General features: G+C 38.4%; 1 protein-coding gene across 1 annotated transcript in view; it reads right to left on the bottom strand.

The window, feature by feature from the left end:
- Positions 1–424: 424 nt before the first annotated feature.
- LOC126758434 (carbonic anhydrase-related protein 10) overlaps positions 425–24,130 on the bottom strand; it is a 67,954-nt gene continuing 44,248 nt past the window's right edge. Inside the window, exons 2-8 of the mRNA XM_050472696.1 lie at positions 21,274–21,321; positions 15,570–15,706; positions 14,780–14,971; positions 14,475–14,637; positions 11,752–11,906; positions 5,146–5,277; positions 425–5,033 (exon numbers count right to left, since the gene is read on the bottom strand). Of these exons, the coding sequence (XP_050328653.1) occupies positions 4,947–5,033; positions 5,146–5,277; positions 11,752–11,906; positions 14,475–14,637; positions 14,780–14,971; positions 15,570–15,706; positions 21,274–21,321 (914 nt within the window). The 3' untranslated portion in view covers positions 425–4,946. The remainder of the gene's footprint in view (positions 5,034–5,145; positions 5,278–11,751; positions 11,907–14,474; positions 14,638–14,779; positions 14,972–15,569; positions 15,707–21,273; positions 21,322–24,130) is intronic.

Below are 24,130 nucleotides of genomic sequence, written 5' to 3'. Positions count from 1 at the left end.
TAATTTTTATATTAGAAAGATGAGAACTATATATAATGAAAATTGAGAGTTTTTCTTATTAACAAGTGATAGTCAAATGTTTAGTCGAATATAACCCAGATTTCCTGTGAGGTATACTTCCATAGTTGCTCATTGACACCTTAAAATTACTTCTAGCTCTAGAGCTACGATCGAAAAATACTTGTCTTTGTGGAAAAGTCGGCAATTTAGTTTTTAGTTCGAACCGTTTGTTTATTCCAGTCACTTCTAGAGACCAAACTCACCTGAAAGCAGCCATTGCAGTCCAAAATAGTGAGAAAGTAATCTGATTGCGCATACAGATATCTATCATATTCGAATCAGAATCACTTTGTAAGCTTCACATACTTTAACATTTTCTTCAGGATGCTGAAATATAACAAAACAATAAAATACGCTCAAGCCATTTGATATAATTTTAGTTTTTATTCTTTTCTCGTTTCGTTTTCGCTATGTTGCAGTTGACGTTTTGTGTTTGCAGCGTTTTACTGCCATTACTTTGGCTATAAACCCATCAACTCATTGCATATATAACTTTACATTCAGTTTCCTTCCTTATTTCATAAATATTTAACTTTTAGTTTTTGTCTGCTTCATTTGTTAGCGGTAAATATCAACTTATTAATTAATTAATTTACTTATACGCCATAACTAACGGAATAATCTTAACTTTTTGCACAGAAATAATTAATGCATTGCACATTTTTACAAGTGTCTAATAACTCATTACAAATGTACGCACCTCCAGTACATTATTAATCATATTTGCCTCGCAATTATATATTTAATGACTGATTTTTACATTAATTCATACACACATATTACACAGTTATGAGTTATTCGTATGCGAAATTAACCAACAAACACTTAAATAATGACTTCCTTGTGTCGCTTTGTTTACTTTGTATTTTGATTACTACTTTCCGATATTAAATATTTTCAACTGAATTGCACACATTTACTAACATTTTGCAGCCTTTGCACTACACTCTAGGTTCTTTAGTCACTAACGTACTTATCAGCTAATTACTAGGCGTTTTAACTTAAAACAAATTGCGGCCGCCTATTTTACTCACTGGGATTAATCTCTAATGGTTAGCGCCTACTGAGAGCAACACAATTCACTCCTCCTTTAAATACTTGTCTAATTTGCTTTTTTATTTAATTTACAGTTTCTATGTTAACATGAATTTTTACCGTTATAATATGCTATGCTGAAGGACAAAACAACAGTTTGGCGTGTATGATAATTGCTGAGGTTATGGATGGGCTTCAGAAAGGCCCTTAATACAGTATACATCCAATAAATAAAATATTGTCAATGAATTATATATTTATAAATTTTTCGAATTAAGGGGTATGCGAACAAGCACTTCGCCTAGTTGCGACATTTTTTGGAATACCATAGAACTTAATTGAAGTTTGCACCGCAACCTCGCCGTGTTCTCTTCTCTATCACATAACGGGTGATCCATCTACAGGAACTTTTTTCAATAGCCTTTTTTGACAGATCACGCGTGAGTCGTGTCAAGCAGTCATGTTATCTTGGTTCACTCTTGTATAGCACTTCTTCGCGGAAAGCCTTACGCCTGAACAACGCTTACAAATCATTCAACTTTATTTCGAAAATTCTTGTTCTGTGAAGAATGTGTTTTGCACGCTTGGCTCAACTAATGGTGAACATAATCGATCTACTGAGCGTACTATTCGCAACACCATCGCCCATCTTGAGACCCACCATTTACTATTGGATAATATTCGACCGAATAGATCACATCCAGCTCGCAGTGAAGAAAATACGGCAGTCGTTGCTGAGAGTGTACAAGAAGACCGAAGACCGTGGAGAGTTAATTCGGAGTCGTTCGCAGCATCTTTGACCGACGTGTGGAATGACTTGAATGAATTTGCGTCGAGATCTTAAATTGGAAAACGTACAAAATACAGCTTGTGCAGGAACTGAAGTCGCTCTACCTTTCCAAGCGACATTAGATTTGTTCTGTGGGCTTGTGAAAAGTTCCAAGAATATCCGAAGTTTTCGAGCCAAATTTTGTTCAGCGATTTGGTGTGGTTTATGGGTCAGTGGGATCATTGGTACATATTTCTACTAAACTGATGCGGGTGAGAACGTAACCATCAATGCCGACTGTTATCGCGCTATGATAACCAAATATTTTATGTCAAAAATTCAAGGTTGTGATCTCGGCGACCTTTGGTTTCAACAAAACGGCGGCACTTCCCACACATCACATCAATCAATGGATTTATTGAGAGAATACTTCAGTGAGCAAATAATTTCACGTTTTGTGGCGGTCGATCACCAGTCGAAATGTTCGAGCGAGCTGCTGGTAGGTAGCCGCTGCCAACATTTGAAAGCGATAATCTTCAAAAATTAATGCCAAAGAATGTTCTCCAGCTTCAAAATGGATCACCCTTTATATGCACAATGGCCTAGCACTCTGATGAATTCCAGGAACTTTCTGTGCGCTATGAGATGATGTGATCCTTATCCAGATAAATGAATTCAAAGACTTTGAGCCTGCATCTACATAATACTGTACAACCCTTTATGCAGATGCTCAGTAGTTTGTGGTTTCATGTCGCAAAACTGGCATTTTTCACAAAAGACCATGCCTATATTGGACAAGTGCTTTTTGAGCCTGCAGTTTCATGTATAGAATGCGATTAGTAGACGAAATTTGTCTCCGGGTCTCTCCTCCATGCGGAGCAGCTTCTTTATGTTGTTGGAGCCCACCTCAATTCTGTTCCTATCATCTTAGAAGTCGCCGATATTTTTGAGAAGTTTAAGGTTCATTACTATAAACCTCTAAAATTAATAGGAACTATCAGCTTGCTTTAAAGTAAATACTTTTTCTCTAAGTTAAGGGTTGAATTTCAACAAACATCTTGAGAATAGAATTTGAGTTCTTTCGTGGAAAAATCTGTATTCGGGAATACAATAAATTTGAGAATTTAAACCTTTTGCATGGGAATATGTTAGATGAGACAAAGTTTTTGCTATTATACAGTACTAATCCGCTAGGAAGCTTTACGAAGAAAATTAGAAAGTCACCAGGAAATATCTTCTGTATTCGATTCGAATACTGCAGGAGAATCGAATAACTTTTCAAATTTGAGTTTACAAATCGAACGTCCGTTAAAGTGACAGTAATATAGAACCAAAATATACTAAAGCAAGTCTACATAGCAACAACATCATGACACTAACTTTTGAAATATGCGTTCTGCTTGGCTACTTTTAATAGAGAAAACTGGTTAGCGGTTAGAGTGAAGAATGGTTCCATCATCTTGAAAATATTTACATTTAGCCTGCAGTTATCGATGATGTAGAGAATGCTGTGACATAGCACACTTCTGATTTTTAGTCACTGAATTCTCGAGCTGTCGCTGTCTAACTATCTGAATCCCGCAATGAAGAACTCGTTTGGATTTTCGCGGATATTTTTTTTCGCCAGCGCTTTTATGTTGTTCTAAAAGAGAAATAAAGCAGCTTACGAAATAACGGTAACACTACTCACAAACTAGTTACATTAGGGCTATAAAATTGATACATTACTTCATGCTTTACCTTGCATTATCGTTGCTGTATGGGTGATAGTGAGTATGAGTCAAGCAGAAGCGGTTAATTATACATAATTATAGTTCTGACTAATGAGTAGATTTATTGAGTATATAAGTATGCGTAGAGTTCGGTTTGCTGGAGAGTTTTTATTTGGTTTGGTTTGCTTTGTTTGCTTATACTTCGTAAGTAACTATATATGCACGTGTGTATGTATATGTATTTACGGTGTCCATTAATTAATTTTTGCTAGTTATTTTGTAGTTATTGTCCGCCCATACAGTTTGCATATTAATTCATTATTATGAGTTCTATTTAGCTACAATTATTGTATATTTTCTGTGTTGGAGTATAGGTGTACCCATACAATGGCTCAAAGGCGCACACACATGCGCACAACTGTTGCTGGGTATGCAGATAAACCGTTAGTATTGATTCATTTGCATTTCGTTCGCACATTAAATGCATGAAGCTTTCGAGTTGCGCGTAGTATACCTGATGCCACACATTTTCGTATGTATGTATGTATGTAATTTGTTAATTATTTTATTTTTTTTACATAGTGTTGCCAAACTGAATCGAATTACAATTTAATTTAATAACGAAAAGCAGCGAATATTTTAAATATGCTCCACACGAGGCATGCACCACACACACGCCGCTCACAAAAATGCATGTATGTAGGAGTGTGTGCATGCGCAAAGAATTGCATTTGTGTGCGTATCGGCATAATAATGACAAATGTGCGAAATTAAGCGTGGAAAAGCGCGAAGTTGGAGCGCGCGCTGGGCAGCGCTGAAATTGGCAGCAACAGTTGCAGCTGCCGCATTGGCGCATTCGCCGCGGCACTGCGGCTATCTTCGCGATTGCCGCGCCCCGCACGGTGGCCGTTATAACGAATTCGATTATTATCGCGCACATTTATTGCTGCACGCAAATTGCCGACACTCGCCGCAGCGCTCGAGCATATTGCTGTTGTTTGTCGTGTGCCATTGTTGCCACAATTAAAGTTGTCACTTGTTGCCGTGTTGCTGGTGTTGTTGCAGCTGCAATTCTGACCACAAATGCTGCGTTCATAATTATTCGGCATACAACGGCAATCTCTCAGCGCCCCAATGCTGATGCCGCTGTTGGTGTTGTTGTTGTTGTTATTTTCACAGTTACTGCTGTTGTTGTACGCATGCGTGTCGTAGTGTTTATTACCGTTGCCTTTACACTTATCGCAAATGTAGTGTATGCGCATGTCACCAATACTATTACAGTTACTAACGTTATGATTACCATTACCATTACCAGTATTGTTATTATTATTAATATTATTGTAATTTATTTGCATGTGCCCTGTGTTGGGTCAACGAATCAATAAGCCGGTGTCCGGTGACCAGCGATTCGCTCGGTAATACATGTCCTTGTACATGGTCGGACACGAGTTTTGATTCTGCAAAGAGTGGCAAGTAGATTGTGGCGGTTGCATTAATGTTTCATTACAATTTTTCTTTAAATTTGCTTATCGCAATATTTGTGTGTTGATTTGTTGTTGTCTTACTCACCTTATTACGCTTAAAGTCTATATTTGTCCTTACGGTTCTATGGTGTAGTCCCTGCACGGGACGCGCATTATTGCCTAGTGGCGCTTTCGGTGTACTCTCGGAGCCTTGCATCAGTCGTCGGAGTTGGTACAACTGCAATCAAGAGGAAGAAGTGTGATTAGCATTTACTTTTGAAAACAATTCTCATGGTTCAATTTCTAAGAGAGAGCAATTTCGTTGCTAAATTTTTCTTTCAAAAATAAAAAAGCAGAAGAAAAGGCGTGGAAATCTTCTTCCTCTGGGAAATTAATCGATTATCGACAATATATCTTTGATCCATTATAATGTGGTAGGTACCGATAGAATACCTGTTGCTCAAAGTGCGTATGATTTTACGATTAATAAATTTGAGATAAGAATATAGAAGTATGCTTCCAAAAGCTTAAGATATGGCCAGCTTAGTTCCAGTCCTTATCCCAGCTTTGTTCCCATGCAGACTTTTCCAAGGCCACTAATAGGCTATCTGACTTTCTTAACTTATACCAAAAATCTCACCATGTCTATACAGACTTAGTAATCGATTTGTAAGAGTAATCTTTAAAGATTTTAATCGAATTATTCTTTCTAAGGTAAAAATTGGTCTGATTTAGAACTAAACAGAACTAACGGATTTTTCAATAGGGATGCTACAAAAGTAGACCGATAAGGACAGCAAACGACGTCATACTTTTTCCGTTCTTTTGACATTTCTCTTTAGTAATGTTTGTAATTTTATCATGGAAAGATATACGATCGAAATTATTAAAATTTACCACCGAAATTCGGAGTCAGTGGCCTCAATTTTAAGACCGCTATGCCAAATTTATGGTCGGTCAGATCAACGATTGGCGTCTCTCGTGCCACTGAGAGTGCCCGTAGTGTCGATAACATTGCTGCAGCTAGCGCATCAATTGAGGAAGACCCAAATCAGTCTCTCACACGTCGTACTCAAGCGTTGGCCATTTCTGTGATGTCGTTGTGGCGAACTTTGCGAAAAGATCTTGGCCTACGACCTTACAAGATCAAATTGACGCAAGAACTGAAGCCGCTTGACCACCAGAATCGTCGTATGTTTGTGAATTGGGTTGAGCAACAACTTGAAATGAACCGGATATTCGCAGAAAAATCATCTTCAGCGATGAGGCTCATTTCTGGATGAATGGCTTCGTTAATAAGCCGTGCGTTATTGGTCAAGCATCAATCCACTTACTTCATGAGTCACCATTGTATTTCGATAAAATTACGGTTATGGGCCGGCGGCCTCATTGGGCCATATTTCTTCCGTGATGATCAAGACCAGCACTTTACTGCGAGTGTCGCTATCACCAATGATAACCCAATGTTTTTGAACCATTAATGGTCATAATATTCGTTTTCAGAATCAAATGAAATATCTTGGAGTAACCTGTACCAACTTATTTAAATTCTATTTTCATGCTAACGACATGGTGAAATTTGATTTTCATGCCTTATCAATGATAATGAAAAATACAAGTTTAAGCACAAGAACCAAAATTTTGAATTATAAAGTGGCTCTCCGTCCAGTCTTAATGTACGCTTTGCCGAAAGTCTGGTTTCATTTTTCGCCTTCTTTGATGGAAAAAATTGAAATATTTGAACGTAAAATTATAAGATTTTGTTTAAACAAAAACTTCATTCACTTTAAAAAGAGATACTCAAATAAATATATCTACTCAAATTCTAAAGTACTCCCTTTTAATAAATATGCAATAAGAGTAATATTAAGGTTTTTTGACCATGTTCGGAATTGTGACAATCCATTGATTGCCGATGGTATCATGTCGCAGTCGAGTCATACTTGGGTCAACAGCAGGTATTTATCTCCACTTGGTATTAGTAAAGAAAATATAATAAATGATGTTAATCATCCAGAAGCCTTCTGCTCATACTTTTATGTAAAATCAACACCTGGTTCGCACAGGGGCTAGTTTAAGCATAAGCTTTATTTGCTATTATAGCTTGTAAGATTTCTTTTTTAATTAGTTTTAAGTTTTAAGTTAGTTTTAAGACTGAGTCGTAGCCCTCAGAATACATTTGAAAATGTCGGGAGCAAGCATTTATTGTAATTTTTTCTTTTTTTCCTTTAGATTAAGATCTGTTTTCGGAAACGTTTGTTTAAGATAAAATATGTATAGTCTTAAGTTATATAACTTTCTACTTTTGTAAATAATTTGTATTTTTGTTTCTTTTTGGTCTCAATAAATGAAATTTGAATTTGAATTTGTTTTTGAACCGAATTGGATGTTATGCACTTGGACAATATGTGGTTCCAACAGGGCGGCGCCACAAGCCACACAGCGAATGTCCCAATCGATTTCTTGAAAACCAAGTTTAGTGAACGTTTTATTTCACGAAATGGCCCAGTCAATTGGTCGCCTCGGTGATGCGATTTGACGCCCAGACTATTTTCTGTGAAGCTACGCCAGTATATAGCCTATGCGAACAAGCCAGCGACGATTGATGAACTTCGTACGAATATCAAAGGTGAAACAGCCGCAGTATCGGCCGATTTACGCTTGAAAACCGTCGAGAATTGAGTTCAGCGTCTGGATTTCTCCAAGCGGGCCTGTGGTGGCTATGCAAAAGAAATCGAGTTCCATACATAATGGCATCGAACTTTCACAGGAATAAAGAATTTCATTGATATCCCAAGCCGTTTTTATTTTATTTAAAAATACTTTTGTAGTGCTCTTATTAAAAAAGCCGTTAGAAATTTCAAAATGTCGGCTACAATTAATCTCTTTATAGGACACGCATGAATAAAAGGCACAATTTGTTCACGTAATAAAAAGCAAAGTGCCAGTAGCCACATGTTCTTAGCGATTAATTGCGGATTCACTGCCACTATTTTTCGAGATGATCTCTAACCGAAACTATTACAGCATTGTAATGAGCGTCCTCTAGCGAATAGGCTTTCAAATGGGATAAGGAACTCGGCAAAGCTTCTGCCAGAGATATGAACGCCAATGCCTTTAATAGTTGGTGGGCTCACATCTTAAGTTACTTATACTCAAATGATCTTTATCTTACAGCTAGAGTATAGCAATCGTCAGAAAACAATTAGCAATTTGCTTAGACAGCACTTTTAAATAAATTAAAGTTTAAAGTAGTGTTGCAAGCATTTAAGTCAACTTAAAAGTGAATTATGTGGCACACATATACATACATACATATCGGTTTTTAAAGCAAATAATGCTCACACGCAATTATTTAAATTTTTTATTGCTTCGTTAGGCGCATAATTTATTCATTACGATGGTTTTTTTCGAGCCGCCCGAATCACTTCCGAGAGTGTAAATATTTAATTTTGAGCTTTTATCGGCCTATACTCAACAGCAACTTTTTGCCAATAACTTAATTTGCATTTAAACACGCGTGTGTGTGCGCATTGGGCAGTATTTTTGAATAAGCATGTGCATGTGTGAGTGTGTGTTTTGCTGATTGTAAACATTATTGAAATTGTAATTGTTGTGTGAAAGTATGAAAAAATCCCCAATAAAACGCTTTAAACAAATTACAAGCACTTAACACGTAATTACGTTTATATTAAGCGCCAGCGATGTGGTGAAAGTGAGCACACTGCACCACACACCACCACACATACACTACAGGCTACCACTTGGGTTGGCCTCGAACAAGAACGGTCGCAACTGTTCCATTAACCGCCTGCATTCGCATCTCTTATTCATCGCAAAAATGTTTGCTTGCACATTGTCGAAAAAGCCAGATGACCAGAACGTTTCAATTAAATACCACTTTACAGTTATGTACATTAAAAATACATATCAACGTACAGTTACGGATTTATTGGAGCACGAAATTTTCGGTTGAAAGGGAAAATACTTCGATGATATTTTTTAGATTTATTGTCAGAATGGTAAAAAGGTGATAAAAAATATTGTGTATATCCTCAAAACTTTCTTGACTGAGCTTTCAAGTAGTCCTATCGAACTTTGACTAGAATAGAGTTTGTGTAAAAAGGTAATATTTATTAGTGCTGACTCCGACTGTACAGTAAGGTTACATCTTAGCAATATAATTTAATAACTAGATGCGGCGACTAACAGAAGGTTTCAAGACCGGAGCATATTCTTGAAGAACCCCTAGAGGTGATATAGTGCCCAGAGCATATTAAAATTATTGAGGGAACACTGATCCAGCATGTTGAGTGACAGTGAAAGCAGAACACCAGGAGAAGGTGACCTCGTTTCCTCAATCAATGACGAAGGAGCACACGTTCCATTGTACGACCATGAATAGGTTCGAATAGCAATTACCCGGCTGAAGAACAACAAAGCGGCGGGGGTCGATGGATTGCCGGCCGAGCTAAGAAGCCAAGAACTGATAAGAAGCATGCATCAGCTTCTTTGTAGAAAATGGTCGGACGAAAAAATGCTCAACGATTGAAATTTAAGTGTGATCTGCCCACTCGACAAAAAGGGAGACTCCACGATCTGGGCGCCAATTATCGTGAGATAAGTTTCCTCAACATCGCGGATAAGGAGCGTATTGTGTGAAAGATTAAAGCCCAAAGCTAACAAACAGGCTTTAGACCTGGAAAATCAACAACTGGCCGGGATATTCACCATGCGCCAAGTCTTGGAAAAGACTCGTGAAAAGAGAATCGACACTCACCACATCTTCGTCGATTTCAAAACGCTTTTGACAGCACGAAAAGGTGGAGCTGCCTTTATGCCGCCATGTCTGAATTTGATATCCCCGCAAAACTTGTACGGCTGAGTAAACTGACGTTGAGCAATACCAAAAGCTCGGTCAGGATCGGGAAGGACCTCTCCGAGCCGTTCGATAGCAAACGAGGTTTCAGACAAAACGACTTCCTATCGTGCGACTTCTTCAATCTGCTCTTGGAGAAAATAATTCTAGCTGCAGAGTTGAAGCGAGAAGGCTAAATCTTTTATAAGAGTGTACAGCTGCTGACGTACGCCGATGATATTGTAATCATTGGCCTCGACAACCGCGCCGTTAGTTCTGCTTTCTTCAGAACGGATAAAGAATCGAAGCAAATGGATCTTATGCCGAACGAGAGCAAGACAAAATATCTCCTGTCAACATATAAACAACCGTCGCACTCCCGACTAGGCTCCCACGTCACTGTTTACAATCTTCGAAGTCGTAGATGGTTTCGTCTATCTTGGAACCAGTATAAACACCAGCAACAATGTCAGCCTCGAAATCCAACGCAGAAGAACTCTTGCCAATAGGTGTTACTTCGGACTGAGTAGGAAATTGAGAAGTAACTCTATAAGTTACTCATTATTCCCATCCTGCTATATGGTGCGGAGGCATAGACGATGACAGCAACTGATGGAAGTTGGGAGTTTTCGAGAGGAAGATTCTGCGAAAGATTTGTGGTTCTTTTCGTGTTGGTCACGGCGAATATCGCATTCGATGGATTAAGATTAATAAATGAAGAAGTCACCGCGACCTTAGGTCTGTTGCGCATTCGATGGAACAATGAGCTGTTTGAGATATACGACGATATTGACATGGTTCAACGAATTAAGAGACAGCGGCCAAGCTGCCTAGGTCAGGTTGTTGGAATGGTCGAAAACACTCTAGCTCTGAAAGTATTCGACGCAGTAACCACCAGAGGAAGCAGAGGAAAAGAAAGACCTCCACTCCGTTGGAAAGACCAAGTGGGGAAGGACCTGGCTTCGCTTCGAATCACCAGTTGGCGCCACATTGTGAAAAGAAGAAACAACTGGAGCGCTGTTATTAACTCCAGTAAAGAAGAAGTCTTCGATCATTGCATTTATTCTTTGTAATAGTCACTTATTTTGGTTTTGGATATGAGACAATTTAAGCAGAAAAATCTTTCTCACCGCCTGGTACCGTTTTTCGGAGATCCCCCAGGAGATCGGCCACAGGATCAAAGGAATAAAATATTTTCACACTTGAAACTGGAAGTAATACTGACCCTTTAAGATGAAAAGAGCAGCCTTTGTTTAATACTTGACTGATTATATGACAGTAGCCAAAGCAGTCGATTAATCGGCTTCTGGAGGCTGAAAATAGTTCATGAATAGACCTCTATACAAAAGAACAGTATACGAAGAGTGTAGCTTGGTTACCTTCAGCAAGCTTAAAAAACAATTAATTTATTGAACCTGATTTGTATTAAATAAATTATATAATATTAAGTATGATACGAAATAACTGCAATTATTCGATTAATATCGCCACTAACACGTACATAAGTGCATACACACGCAGTGGCAAGTTCGTAGTTGCATTTATAGCCTATTTATTTCTGCATTTATTCCTGCGCGACAATTAAAATTATACGCAGAATTCAATTTGTAATTTAACCACCGAAATAAACAAATTCGCTGATGCGGTTAATTAAGTTCAATTAGGTTGTAATTATGCCTTCATTGCGCTTTTACGCACTCACTCACACACATACACACGCATGTGATTATTTTTATTGGCCGCTTGGTTTTGCCAAGGCTTACGTCAAAATGATTAAATTTAGCGTAAATTTGATACATATTTAGTTAATTATCGCACCAGTGTAGTTTCAGTGTGGTCAAAGGCAATGCTCACCTCTTGCTTTGTGATATAAATGGGTTTGTTTGCAATTATCCAAACGGTGCTCTCCCAGCAGCCAGGATGCGTTGTGGATCCTTCGTAGGTGATGTAGTGATCCGTATTTGGCAACAGTGATCGCACTGATATGTGCCTGATGGGTGTGGAAAACCCTAAAAATTAATTAAATTTATGGTTATTGAGAAAGAAAATGTTATATATTGGTTATCATTTCGTTATAAAATGGTTATGTATTGGTTATTATATCTGACAGCGATTTTCGATTTTTTTTGATGATGCGCTGTTTTGCATTTTACGTGGCGATATATATTATGACTGAATTAGATATCAAGACGACGAGAAGAATTGTTTTCAGCTTTGTGAAAAATTTACTAGGTGGTGAATCACAGATCTTTTATAAACCCTCCAAAGATCAAAACCTACAGATCTCGATATGCTGAAGAAGCGATTTGAGTCTTTTACTAAACTATTGCTCGGTCGATTTCAAAATCTGTCTAGAAGTTTACTGCAGGTAACATATCAAAGTTGTTTCAACCTTATTCTAGGGAAGGCTGTACAGTCTAGTAGAAAAGTCTTAAAATATTTCTATCTCCACTGAAAATTGGCGTCTGTCAAATTTTCAGGCCCATCTTATGTATGATCATTGGACAACGTACGGTTAAAACACCTGCTAGTAGAGTTGGATTAACCTTGATAACGGTAAGTAGTTCAGTGGACCTCTGTCGCCCTATTCTAAGGTTCGAAAGTGTAAGTGTTGACCAGCGCTCTCAAGAGGACTTTCCAACGCGTTCTCGGTTTGGTTATAACGGGTGACATCACGCATGAGTCGTACGAAGCTGTCAAGTTATTTTTCTTTACTTTTTGTTCCGTTACACTTTTTCCTGTGGGCATATGTACAGTATAAAGTCTATGCGGACAATCCCGCTTTGATTAAGGCCTTGAAGCAAAACATCACGCGTGTCATTCGCCAATTACCAGACGAAGTGCTTGACCGAGTCATCGAAACTTGGACTCAACGGATAGACCATCTAAGACGTACATTTGAAAACGGTAGATCGGAAGTACACAAAGTTCCTATTGACACTCGATAGAAGAGACTATAGGAACATGATCGGAATACTAACTGGTCACTGCCTTGTGGCGACAAATGCCCACAGAATGGTGCTGACAGATCGAAAAGACTGCAGGAAGTGTTTAGAGCAGGTCACCAGGGAAACAGTGGAGCATATCTTGTCCACTTGCCCCGCATCGGCAAGACTACACTATAAGCCTACCTGAATAATCTAATCTAACCTTATCGGGTAACACATGTTCTTTGGCGAAGTAGTTTCAAAAAGACAAATAGAGAGTAAGCGAGCTCAAAACCGGTATTAACGTTCAGGTATCACAGTGAATATTCACATTTCTGCCGGCGAGTCAACTCCACTTCAATGTCAGATCAGTCTTCTGGAGATCTCGCGACTACTTAAGTCACTTTAACCACCTCAAGTTATTGCCGTGCTCAGTTTTTTAAAAGGTAGCGGTAAATTATCGTCCACATACACTATCGCTATTTGGCCTTTATTTTTTCTAATCATATTCCCATTTTTAGTTTCGGTTCCTATTTTCTATTTATTTGCCCATTTTTACACTTGTAACCGCGGTTTCTTCGGAGCGCTATTTTCTCTGCACTTTCACCGGCCATGCGATTGCACCTTGAAGGGGCCTGCCGTGACGGTACTGCAGGATTGGTGTTATGGAAAAATTTAACTGCCACTTTACGTTTTGCATTTGTTGCACGCCCAACAACAACACACAACAGGAGGCCGACTATTACCACTGATTGGCTTTTCTCACTTCTTCCTTTTTACTTTCCACTTTATTGCGCTGAGGCAACGCTAGCACCTTCAAATGACGGGAGGCGTCGGGCAACCAGCTGGACGCCGCGCACTTGCTGGCCATTTGTGTGGCGAAATGCACAGCGGAAGGCCGAGTGGCAATTGCAATTGTTGCTGCCCTGTTATTATATTATGAGCGGGCGTTTTTATTGCATTTGGCAGCGCATAATTTTGCGCCGACTCGAAGGTGGTAAGCGAGTATTAAGACGGTCGTCGACGAGACGAAAGCTTTGAGCGCGCGTGCGACACGCTTGTTGCTGCTATTATTGTGGGTGCTTTGAACCGCGAAAAGGGCAAATGCACACGTGCAAACATGCATAGAATTGTTGCTTTAATTTGTTTTTACTATTTTATTTCCTTTAAAAGCCGGCTTGTTTGCTTGCACGCTGCCGGTCGCCAACATTGAGACGCGGCTCTTTTACGGTTTGTAATGGCTGTCGTTCTGTACGGTAGAGGCTCGCCATATTGATGATTTAAGCGACGAGAAATAGGAAAGTAAAACGGGCTGCAGAAATAATAACTGCTACCGGCCGGCCTATATTTGGCGCCGACCTCCGCACACCCACGCCCTCCGCTGTTCTCTAGACTCGCTTGCGGTCGCTGCAGGGCGAATGCTTGCACTCGTTCGCACTCGTATTTGAATTCGCCTTTGCACTTTGTTGACCGGAAATAACTTCCATGTCTTGTTAATTTCTTTTTCGCCACGCACACACACACACACACACACAACTGAGCTTGGAATCGCATTTGAAGTGCATGTCGTTGACATTTGAAATCCCAACACACACTGCAGCACCCCCGCTGTGTGATTATGCAACACAAACACAAATTCAACACACTTACCTCGGTACAAAACCTTGTTGAAAGTGGTGGTAATAATTCGCAGTTCGGGGTTTGGCGTGTCCCCAATTTGCACCATGAGCGAGAGCGCCACAATGCCCTGTGACTTGTGCTGCGCCTCGGACATATTGTGATAGAGTTCCTTGTTGAAGCCGTAGATTTGTATCTGTGGAAGCAGAAAGAGAGTGCGCATGGATTAGCGGTAAAGTGAAAAATGCTTGCTTTAGCCAACAAGTTGTCACTAGTCAACTGTCAACTGTCAGTAGTTGTCGGGTGTCTCATTTACATATATGTATTTGTGTACTTACCTCGCCGGGGAAACTGTAACCCTGTATGTAGTGCTCTGACCCCCGACTGTTCTCAGTGCCGTAGTGTATGTAAATCTCCTCGAATTGATAGCGATAGGCAAGTGGGCCGCCAGTGATGTTCACCGGCTGCTTTGTGTCCTTGTCGACGCGGAAGACGAGCGATTGACCTGTGTTGTGTAGTGTACCGGAAACCTGTGCGATAACAGCCAACCAACGAACCGACGAGCCAAGACCACCAGCAGCCGGTTAGCCAAACAAACAGTCAGTCCGAAGAGTCAACCAGCGAATCAGTCAACAAAGTAAAGCGTTCAAACAATCAGCCAGTCGAGCGAGCAGGCAGACAGCAAGCGATGTGACGAAAATTTAAAAAAAAAGAAAGAAGAAGTCTGTTAGATATTGATTGTACACATGGTTTTTGAACGATTAGTGGGTTGTGTGTCTGTTTGTGGACAGTACGTCTTTCACTTTGTGGAAAAAGACCAAAATGGAAATGATATCACAATGTTTATGCTTCAAATGTGTTCTTGTGTTGTACTTGTAAGGAGTGTTACTAACAGAATTTAAAAGATAGCATAAATGTTATATAACTTAACCTAACTATAAAAGTCTGCATATTTTGGTGCAAACACATTTTTTTTTGGTATTGATGGAAAAGCAACCCTGTTTTACAAATAAGTGACACCATGTGCATTATGGCAAATCAACCACGTTGCGAGGGGGAACTACAACTAGTTCTAAATATGCCCCTGAATATATTTACGATTTTCAATATCAATAAAAATGATCTTACCTTGTGCTTATCGATGTGCAATGGCCGCAAATATGGATCGAAGAGTAATTTGTCGGGCACTATGTCTATTGGTGACTGGCGTCGACCTTTGTTGCACATATTCCATTGCGGATTGATAAGGCCCCAAAAACTTGGTCCTATTAAATTGAAATAATAATAAAAATAATTTAGTTATTCATTTTTATCATTACAAATAAATAAATTGACTGAGTTTTTTATATTCTTGGTTTTTCGAACCGCATATAATCACTAATCTAGTTGCGGAAATCACTTGTAGTAGAAAGAAGATAAAGGTGATTAGAAGAGTTATAAATGGAATTTGAAATGCTGGAAACATGTTGTGACTTAGGGAAGTTTCTGAGATTAATATGCGCTATTGTTTCGAAATTGGTTTAACAGGCATTAAGAAATTTTACAAACAAGTACAAATCAAAGGGGAAGTCGATTCGTGAACAAAAATATTTAGGGTGATCCATTTCGAGGTTCCCTGCTTTAAAAAAAACATGGAAACTTCAAATTTAATGGAGAAAACCCGTTGTTTTTTCTGGATGAAATGAGAACTCTTAAATCTCTTCAGGTTGCTCTTCGTCCCAAATGCGACAATTTTGCTTGTTTACAAACCCGGTGTGCCAGAAATAGGCCACATCGCTGAGAAAAATTTGTCACGTCGGATCTTCTTGGAACTTTTTAAGAATCCATAGAGCGAACGATGTCGCTTGGGAAGGTCAAGCGGCTTCAGTTCTTGCACAAGCTGTATTTTGTATGCTTTCAGTTTAAGATCTCGACGTAAAATGCGCCAAGTCGTTCGTCAACGTCATTCCGAGTTGCTGCAAACGGCGCCGAATTGACTCTCCACGGTCTTCGTGTACACTCTCAGCTACAGCTGCTATATTTTCATCACTGCGTGCTGGATTTGGTTTATTCGGTCGATAATGGTCCAATAATGAATGTTGGGTCTGAAGGTGGGTGTTGCGAATTATACGCTCAATAGGCCGATAATGTTGATCATAAGTTGTGCGAAGCTCGCGAAACACATTTTTTATAGAACGTAAATTTTCATACTAAAGTTGAATGAAAAAAGACTATTGAAAAAACGTACTTCTACTTGGACCACCCGGATCATTTCCAGGTGAGGATATCTTCTAGACGAGAATGGAGAAGGGGCATAATAGAGGAGGAAGAAACCATCTCAGTCTATACCGAAGGTGCCAAAGGACTGCGGAGTAGGCACAAAAATATATTCCGATGATCTGGACATTTCTCTCTCTATCCGTCTACCGAACTCGGCTAGCATTTTCCAAGCGGAAGTACTGGGCATATGGAAGGCCTACGAAGCTGTATTGAATAACTATAAGAGCTTGCCGTCGCCCATGACTAATTCCAGCCTAGTCCTTAATTGCAAGAAGGCATTGAGCTCACTAGAAGACAAGCTCCACCTAGACTTGATCTAGGTTCCCAGCCAAAGAAACATTTTCGGTAATGTAAAGGCAGACGCGTTGGCAAAGGCAGGAGCTTTCCTAAACGAATACGAGGCAGAGTTAATACCAAGCCCGCTAGGATGGAACAGGAGAAATTCAACAATCAGCAAACAGCAGATGCAAACATACAACAAAATGAAATATAACTAAATATGGTCAAAATATGACAAAAAAGAACTAGCGACTTATTAAATAGTTCCAGGAAAAGTATTTTTATACTAACTGCTACCATAACAGGGCATTGGCCATTTGGAGAATATGCGTTCAAAATGGATATGCCCTACAATAACATCTGTCGACGCTGCGAACTAGTAGGGAATAAGGAAACAACTTTCTACTTTCTCTGTGAATACCCAGCCCTATCGCAGATCCGACACAGAACACTTGGAATCCATCAAGCGTCAAACCTTGAATGGATGTCCACAAAAAGCATATCGGACATTAGTAGCCTCATCGAAACCAGAAGGTCCACGACTAGTGCATCAAAATGGTACAGCTAGTGCTAATTGAGCCCGAAATATAACAGGGCTGCACTCCTACCTATCTCTTTCACCGTTGAAATACCTCTCGATAGAAAAAATAAAATAAATTTATGTGTTAGACGTGCCTACTATCGAAGAGCTTAGCTACGATTTGGATAATTTCTCTACAAAGTTCCCACTGCTACAGCCAAAAATGAAGTGCCGACTGGTGTGCTATTGTGAACTCGCACAAAATGTCTTGGTCAGTTTAGAAAAGAGAGATATTTCCAATGCTAAAAATGGTATATAAAGTGTGAGCCCCTAAATGTATATTATTTATACGAGTATTCAAAATATTTCGAAAGAAATGCTCTCTTCTACACTATACTTCAATAACCCATTTTAAGCGAAACTCTCATATCTTTAACAACAGCTTCATTTTACATACTATATACTCGTATACTAATGAATATATCATATGCATAAAATACAAAGATCCTATAAAAGAGCCATATTTTACATGTTTTATCAAAGTGAATTGAATCGGCGCCTTTAAATAACCACTTTTAATTACTTCCAGTTTAAATGCAGTCAATGGCAAATTCAATGGCGCACATGTCAAGGCGGCAATGTGAAAGTCAGTCACTCACTGTGCGGAAGTTTATCCAATGTCAGTTGCCGGATTTGCAGGCCACGAACCGCAAATTGCTAGCAGCACCGCTAACTCCCAACTTCGGTGACAACAGTTAGGTGAATGAAAAGCGCTGCTGTATTTTATCCGATGCCATCAAAGTCAACGCGCGCGCAAATGGAAAGCTACGAGTGGAGTAGTGCGAATGCTTGCCGCTATAATGCATATACATAGTTGAGTGCAACTCGGCCAAATAGGGTTCTGCGAATGGGATGGGTTGGTCTTCTACATTTGCGATGGCTTTTTGTGCCATTACTAATATTTGCTTATCAACTTTCAACTATCTGGAAGACACATTGGTATTAGTTCCTAAGGGAGACAGTAGACCAAACACATTGTAAGTCTCCTTCACTCAGTGGTTGGTCTTGTTAGGTGTTTTCTTGTGACGATGTCGATCAAAGCTTGTCAGGTGACAAATAATTTTTAAATTTGCTGGTTTCAAATATTTAAATCTCGAGCTCAAGTGTGGCCTCTCAAGCTATCGGAAGATCCCTTTTCGAAAACCCTTTCATATATATACGAAACATTAGCCGGCCTTTCACTGAATTTCCACAAATGCATTTTTGTACTTTTATAGCGGAAATATAAATTTTTTTATTCATTGCACGCATATCCAGCTGTCATTTCTATACGATTCAGCCGACGTTTGTCGCTCATATTTTCGTCACTCGCTGCATTCTCCTCCCACATGGCCCACCTGTCGTGCTGTGTTGGTTTTTCCCGTATACACATACACACATACACAAATAAGTAAACAAATAATTTTTGTCTGCACGCAAACTTCCCGACAGGTCACATGTCACTCACGTCAATTTAGTTGCGGCTTAGCTCAATTGTGGCAAATGCAACTACAAACACACCCACCAGCTCCATGCATACACGTGTTTACCTACATACACACAAACAAACTTACGCATACATACACATGCTTATAGGTGTGCAAGCACTCACAAATAGTCACTTGTATTTGCAACCAAAGGGGGGTGAGGGCAGCTGTAGTGACTTGTCAAAATGCGGTTGAGTCAGTCGCTTAGAATACCGTTATGCTGCACATAGCGCGGGCGGAATGTCGCAATGGGCGGCGTTTGTGGTGCATGCAACAATCTTGTATGCAACAATTTCAAGTTTCCGCGCTTATTACTTCACTTTGACTTCTGCCGCGGGCTTTAAATTTACAGGCAGTCCCCTGTGGCCTACAATAAATTCTACTTTTTATGGCAAAAGTGCTGGCTCTCTTAAAGTTTATATTATTTCTGAGTTTATACCTTTTTCACTTAGTTGTAATCTAAATCTGGTATATATATTGAGTATAAGAAAAATTTATTCATGGCTTTCTTAGTTTGGACGCCATCAGCCGAGTGGTGTCTTAGCACGTATATCGAAATTAGATCTTTGTTAACGATTTCTTCAAAATGATTTCTTATTAGGACTGTATAGTTAGACGCATTTGTCTAATGTATAGGGTGATTCATTTCGCGGTACCCTACTTTTTAAAGAAAAAACGCAGAAACTTCAAATTTAAAGGGGAATGTTTATTATCATTCGAAAGAACATTCTTTGGCACTTATTTTTTGAAGATTATCATTTTCAAACGTTGGCCGCTGCTACGTCCCAGACGATATGCCAAACAATACGGAACAAAAATAAAATGACACCTTGACCCGATTCCCCTGTGATCTGTCAAAGGAAAGCTATTGAAAAAAGTACTTCAACTTGGATCACTCTTTATATCTGTTTATAGATAATCAACGTGACGAGCTGAGTCGATTTAGCCATGTCCGCCAGTCTGTCAGTTTGTCTGTCCGTTCGTCACTTTATAAACCAACTACATAGTTTCTCAGATTTTGAGATATTGAACTGAAATTTTGCACCCGGCCTTTTCTTACCAAGATGCTACTCATTTTCCGAAACAGACCAGATATCAGACAACTGTAGCATACATATTGAACGAGCAGAATGAAGTGCTTGTATGGCAATGTTTTTCATTTGAGAAAATATCTAGGAAAACTTGACATGGTTATAATCAAAGTCATTGCTATAATCTCTGAAAAAATTTTGCAGATCGGATCACTATAAGATACTGCTTTACAAACTAACCGATTAAAGTTATTACAAAGAATATTTTGTATTTGTGAAGGATATTATAGCTTCAGTGTAAACGAAGTTAACACTTTTTCTTGATTTAATTTTTATTGGAGAAGTATGTGTGAGACAATACAGGAATGCTATTATTTATATTTTCTCACCATTAAATATTGTGTATTTTTTTTACTTAATAAATGATTTTGGTTATTAATTGCTTGTTTAGCAACCAGTAACCTGTTTTTTTAATCAATAATTGAAATAAGTGGGTAGCTATACCTCATTCATACCCATAATGTTGGCTGGGTTGTACGAGCAGCTAATGTTCGGCGCGCGTTTTCGCGTTGTCCCGTTTGATTGGTAATTTATGTTGCCGCACGTGCAGGTTATGATTATTCTCAATAACTGTCGCTTTGGATTGATGTTAATTGATTTTATGAAATGTGCGCGAACGCAAGCGATATCGAGTTCGCCAAATAGTCACATATTTGTATATACAGCTATATACTTATGGAAATCTGTAGATACAACAAGGTAATGAAAGCACCAAAGTGCAATGGACTTTGGACATATTGACACGCCTAATTGATTGAATTGCACGATTGTTTGTATATTTTGCATAAATACATATATACAAATACGTATACTTGTATGTTGTTAATTGAGTTGTTGAGATAGAAAAATAGTTTTCATATTTGCATGTGTTGGAATAAATTTACTTTTCGATCAGTTAACTAATATTACTCCACATAACTTTATTTAAATGTGTTGCGGATTTACATAGCTTTAATTTAGGGCGAGTTATATGAGTAATATTCTCTCAATTACTTTTTCTTGAATTGAGTTCACATGTTTTACTTAAATTTCATGTCTAAAGCAAACGTTTTTGAATTTCTCACATGGTAGTTCAAAAAGCTCTCATTTTCAGCTCAGAAGTGCTTTTAAAAACTATATTTTATATGCTTTCTTAAGTTATTTTTAACCTTACTTACCGGATATGCCATCATATGTCCACCATTCCTCCCAACTGGCTTTGATTCCTGCAAAGTAAAGGGTAGGAATTACAATTAAAAAAGTAAATTTTTTGCCTTAAACTTTTTCGGTTTGAATTTAAAACTTTGAGGTGGTAAAATACTTTGATTCTAAAGTAGAAGAAGATATAATATGAATGCTATTCGAATATGATTTAATATCAAAAAGCGCCACAGCGAATATCCTAGAGTGGTCAACTTCTTTTCAAAGTATTTCAGGATCAGTATTAAAAGTAAAGTATAATATAACTATATATGTATATTAGGGTGTTTTTTTTTTTGAACTATTAATTTTTTTCAGTCCCGTCACGAAATTTTCTTGGAAATACCTTTAAAAAATTCTCTGAAAATTGTAGCCCTTAATATTAACATTAAGAACTGGACCAAGGACTGTAAAAATTTTACATAGAAAATACACAACAATCGTGAGTTTTTATCTTTAAATTCCTACAGATCAGAGGTATTTTATGGCATCGCTTTGACTTTAGACGCATATTTCTCAGAATTGTTCACTCTACAAAAGTGCTCAGTACAACAAAGTCGTAACTCACACCGGCGAGGTAGTAGGAGGGTCTAAACCTGATTTTCCCATGAAATTCGCATTTTTTTGTATTTATCTCGTAAATGACAAGAGCTACAGAAAAAATTTTCATAACAAATTTGTAGGAAATTTTATTTGCTATAAAAAATGTCCGAGGTCAAAATCGCTATCATTAATACTTCTAGAGATATTAAGCTTTTTTATTGTATGCATTTTCATTTTTTTATACTTCGCAACAAAGTTGCTAAGGAGAGTATTATAGTTTTGTTCACATAACGGTTGTTTGTAAGTCTATTCAGATATATGGTTATATGTATATACCAAAGTGATTTTATTTTATTATTTTTTTTATTCTCAAGTGATCTTTCAAAATAAAAATTTCGCAGAACGTTCTGATATTCCAACTATGCCAGTAAAATCCCTGATTGTTAATCGTCGATAATTTTACATACGAACTAGAGTTGCTGTGACATATCTCGGAAAACAAGCAGAAGGCATTTCTAATACAGTTCGGAAGAAATCGGATAATAAGCAACTCCTTTATTTTATTGACGTGCCAATCATCAGTTGATGGCCGTCATGGATGTGGTACCAATCAAAAATATTTGCTCGCTACAAACAATTATCACCGAAAGCCGTTTCCAACATTCGGCTTCAGCATCAGAAATTTAAGTCCACACAAAAAATTGAATGGAACTTCTTTGGTGAATAATTTCACTCTTTGTAAAATTCGCCGAATATACTTTACGTATTTCAAAACGACAAGCGTATAAATTAATGATTATTTTAAGGGGAATCCAGCTTCGGCTCAACCAAAGTTAAGAATTTTTCTTGTTTGCTTTCTATGTTGCTTCATTTTAACCCACAAATTCGTTAGTTTACCTTTTGGATCACCCTAATGCACATTTGAATTCACATCAATAAATTCTTCGAATTAATAAACTTCAACTCGAAAACATTGAGATATTTGTATCCGCAATTTCCTTGATCTTCTTCTCTTATTACAAACTTATTACAAATAAGCGGACTTCCCACAAGGCATAATAAAAGCATATCCTGCTGTACACAGTCATAGTAAAGAAATGCATTTAAAATTGATGCCGTGCTTTCCCTGCTGCACTTCATTTACACACAAGAATGTCAACATGATCATTAATGAAGTACTTCACTGTACAGTGTTGTGCGCAGAGTTCATGAATGCACTTCATAAAAATTTAAATGAAATGAGGAAAAAATGTTAATAATAAATCCGAACGCGAAAGCGACTTCGGCAAAAGCCAATTACAATAACCGCCGAGCATTTCTGTCACATGGCGATAAAGTAAGAAATAAATATTGCGCCATTTTTTTTCATTAATTTACAAAACTCATTTCAGCACTCGTGCTTTTCAACGCTTTTAATCACAAAATTTACATGTGTGTGCGTGAGCAGTATTTATTTGTGCGCTTTTGCCGGCTGTGATTGCAAGCGATATTGCCGGCGGTTGGCGGCAGCAGTGCGCTGTGCCTGAATTGCAAAAGCGAAAGTAATCACAAGTACTTCTGTGTATGTGTGTGGGTGTCTCACTTGTGAAGGCGAACAGAAGGCAGCTGGCGCTGGCAGCGCTGCAGTGCAGCTTAACTTTAATGCTGAAATGAATTGCGCGAAATTATTTTTACAAGTATTTTTGTTTTTTTTTTTGCGGACTTAACAAGTTTGTGTGTGTAATTTGTCATGTTTACCGCGCTAAATATAATTTATGGCAGCTTTTTGCAGCGTGTCGTAATGTAATAGCTTAAAGCTTACGCAATAAAAAGCTTCGAAGTGTCACCGTGAGTGCCAGTTGACCACGCAGATAAAAAACGCGCATAAAAACTAAGCATTTTTTCGAATTGATTAAAAACAATTTTCGTAAAAAATCTGTTGACAGGCAGCGCGCCAAAAAAGTGTGTTCGTGTTTTTTTTCGGAAATCATTTATTATTTCATTAATTATTAAATATTTGCATGTAAATAAGTAATATGTAACTTTAAACTCGATTTTCTATCTTCTCGTGCCACCGACGTTAGCGCTTTAATGCCATGCAAACGCGCGCTGAGTGACACCGTGGCGTATGAGTGACGCGCGCCGCGCCAACACTGGCGAAAAACACACACACGCGCATGCATGGCGAACTTTGCGGCAAAATTTGCATTCTTTGTTTGTGCAATTCTGCTTTGTTGATGCAAATGGAGTCGATTGTGAAACCAAATATTTGCACAGATTTTGTGAAAATTCAACTGCATGTAATTCATAGTG

Source organism: Bactrocera neohumeralis, chromosome 5, assembly GCF_024586455.1.
Source record: "Bactrocera neohumeralis isolate Rockhampton chromosome 5, APGP_CSIRO_Bneo_wtdbg2-racon-allhic-juicebox.fasta_v2, whole genome shotgun sequence".
Classification (NCBI taxonomy): Eukaryota; Metazoa; Arthropoda; class Insecta; order Diptera; family Tephritidae; genus Bactrocera; species Bactrocera neohumeralis.
This window is presented reverse-complemented; position numbering and strand designations above follow the sequence as displayed.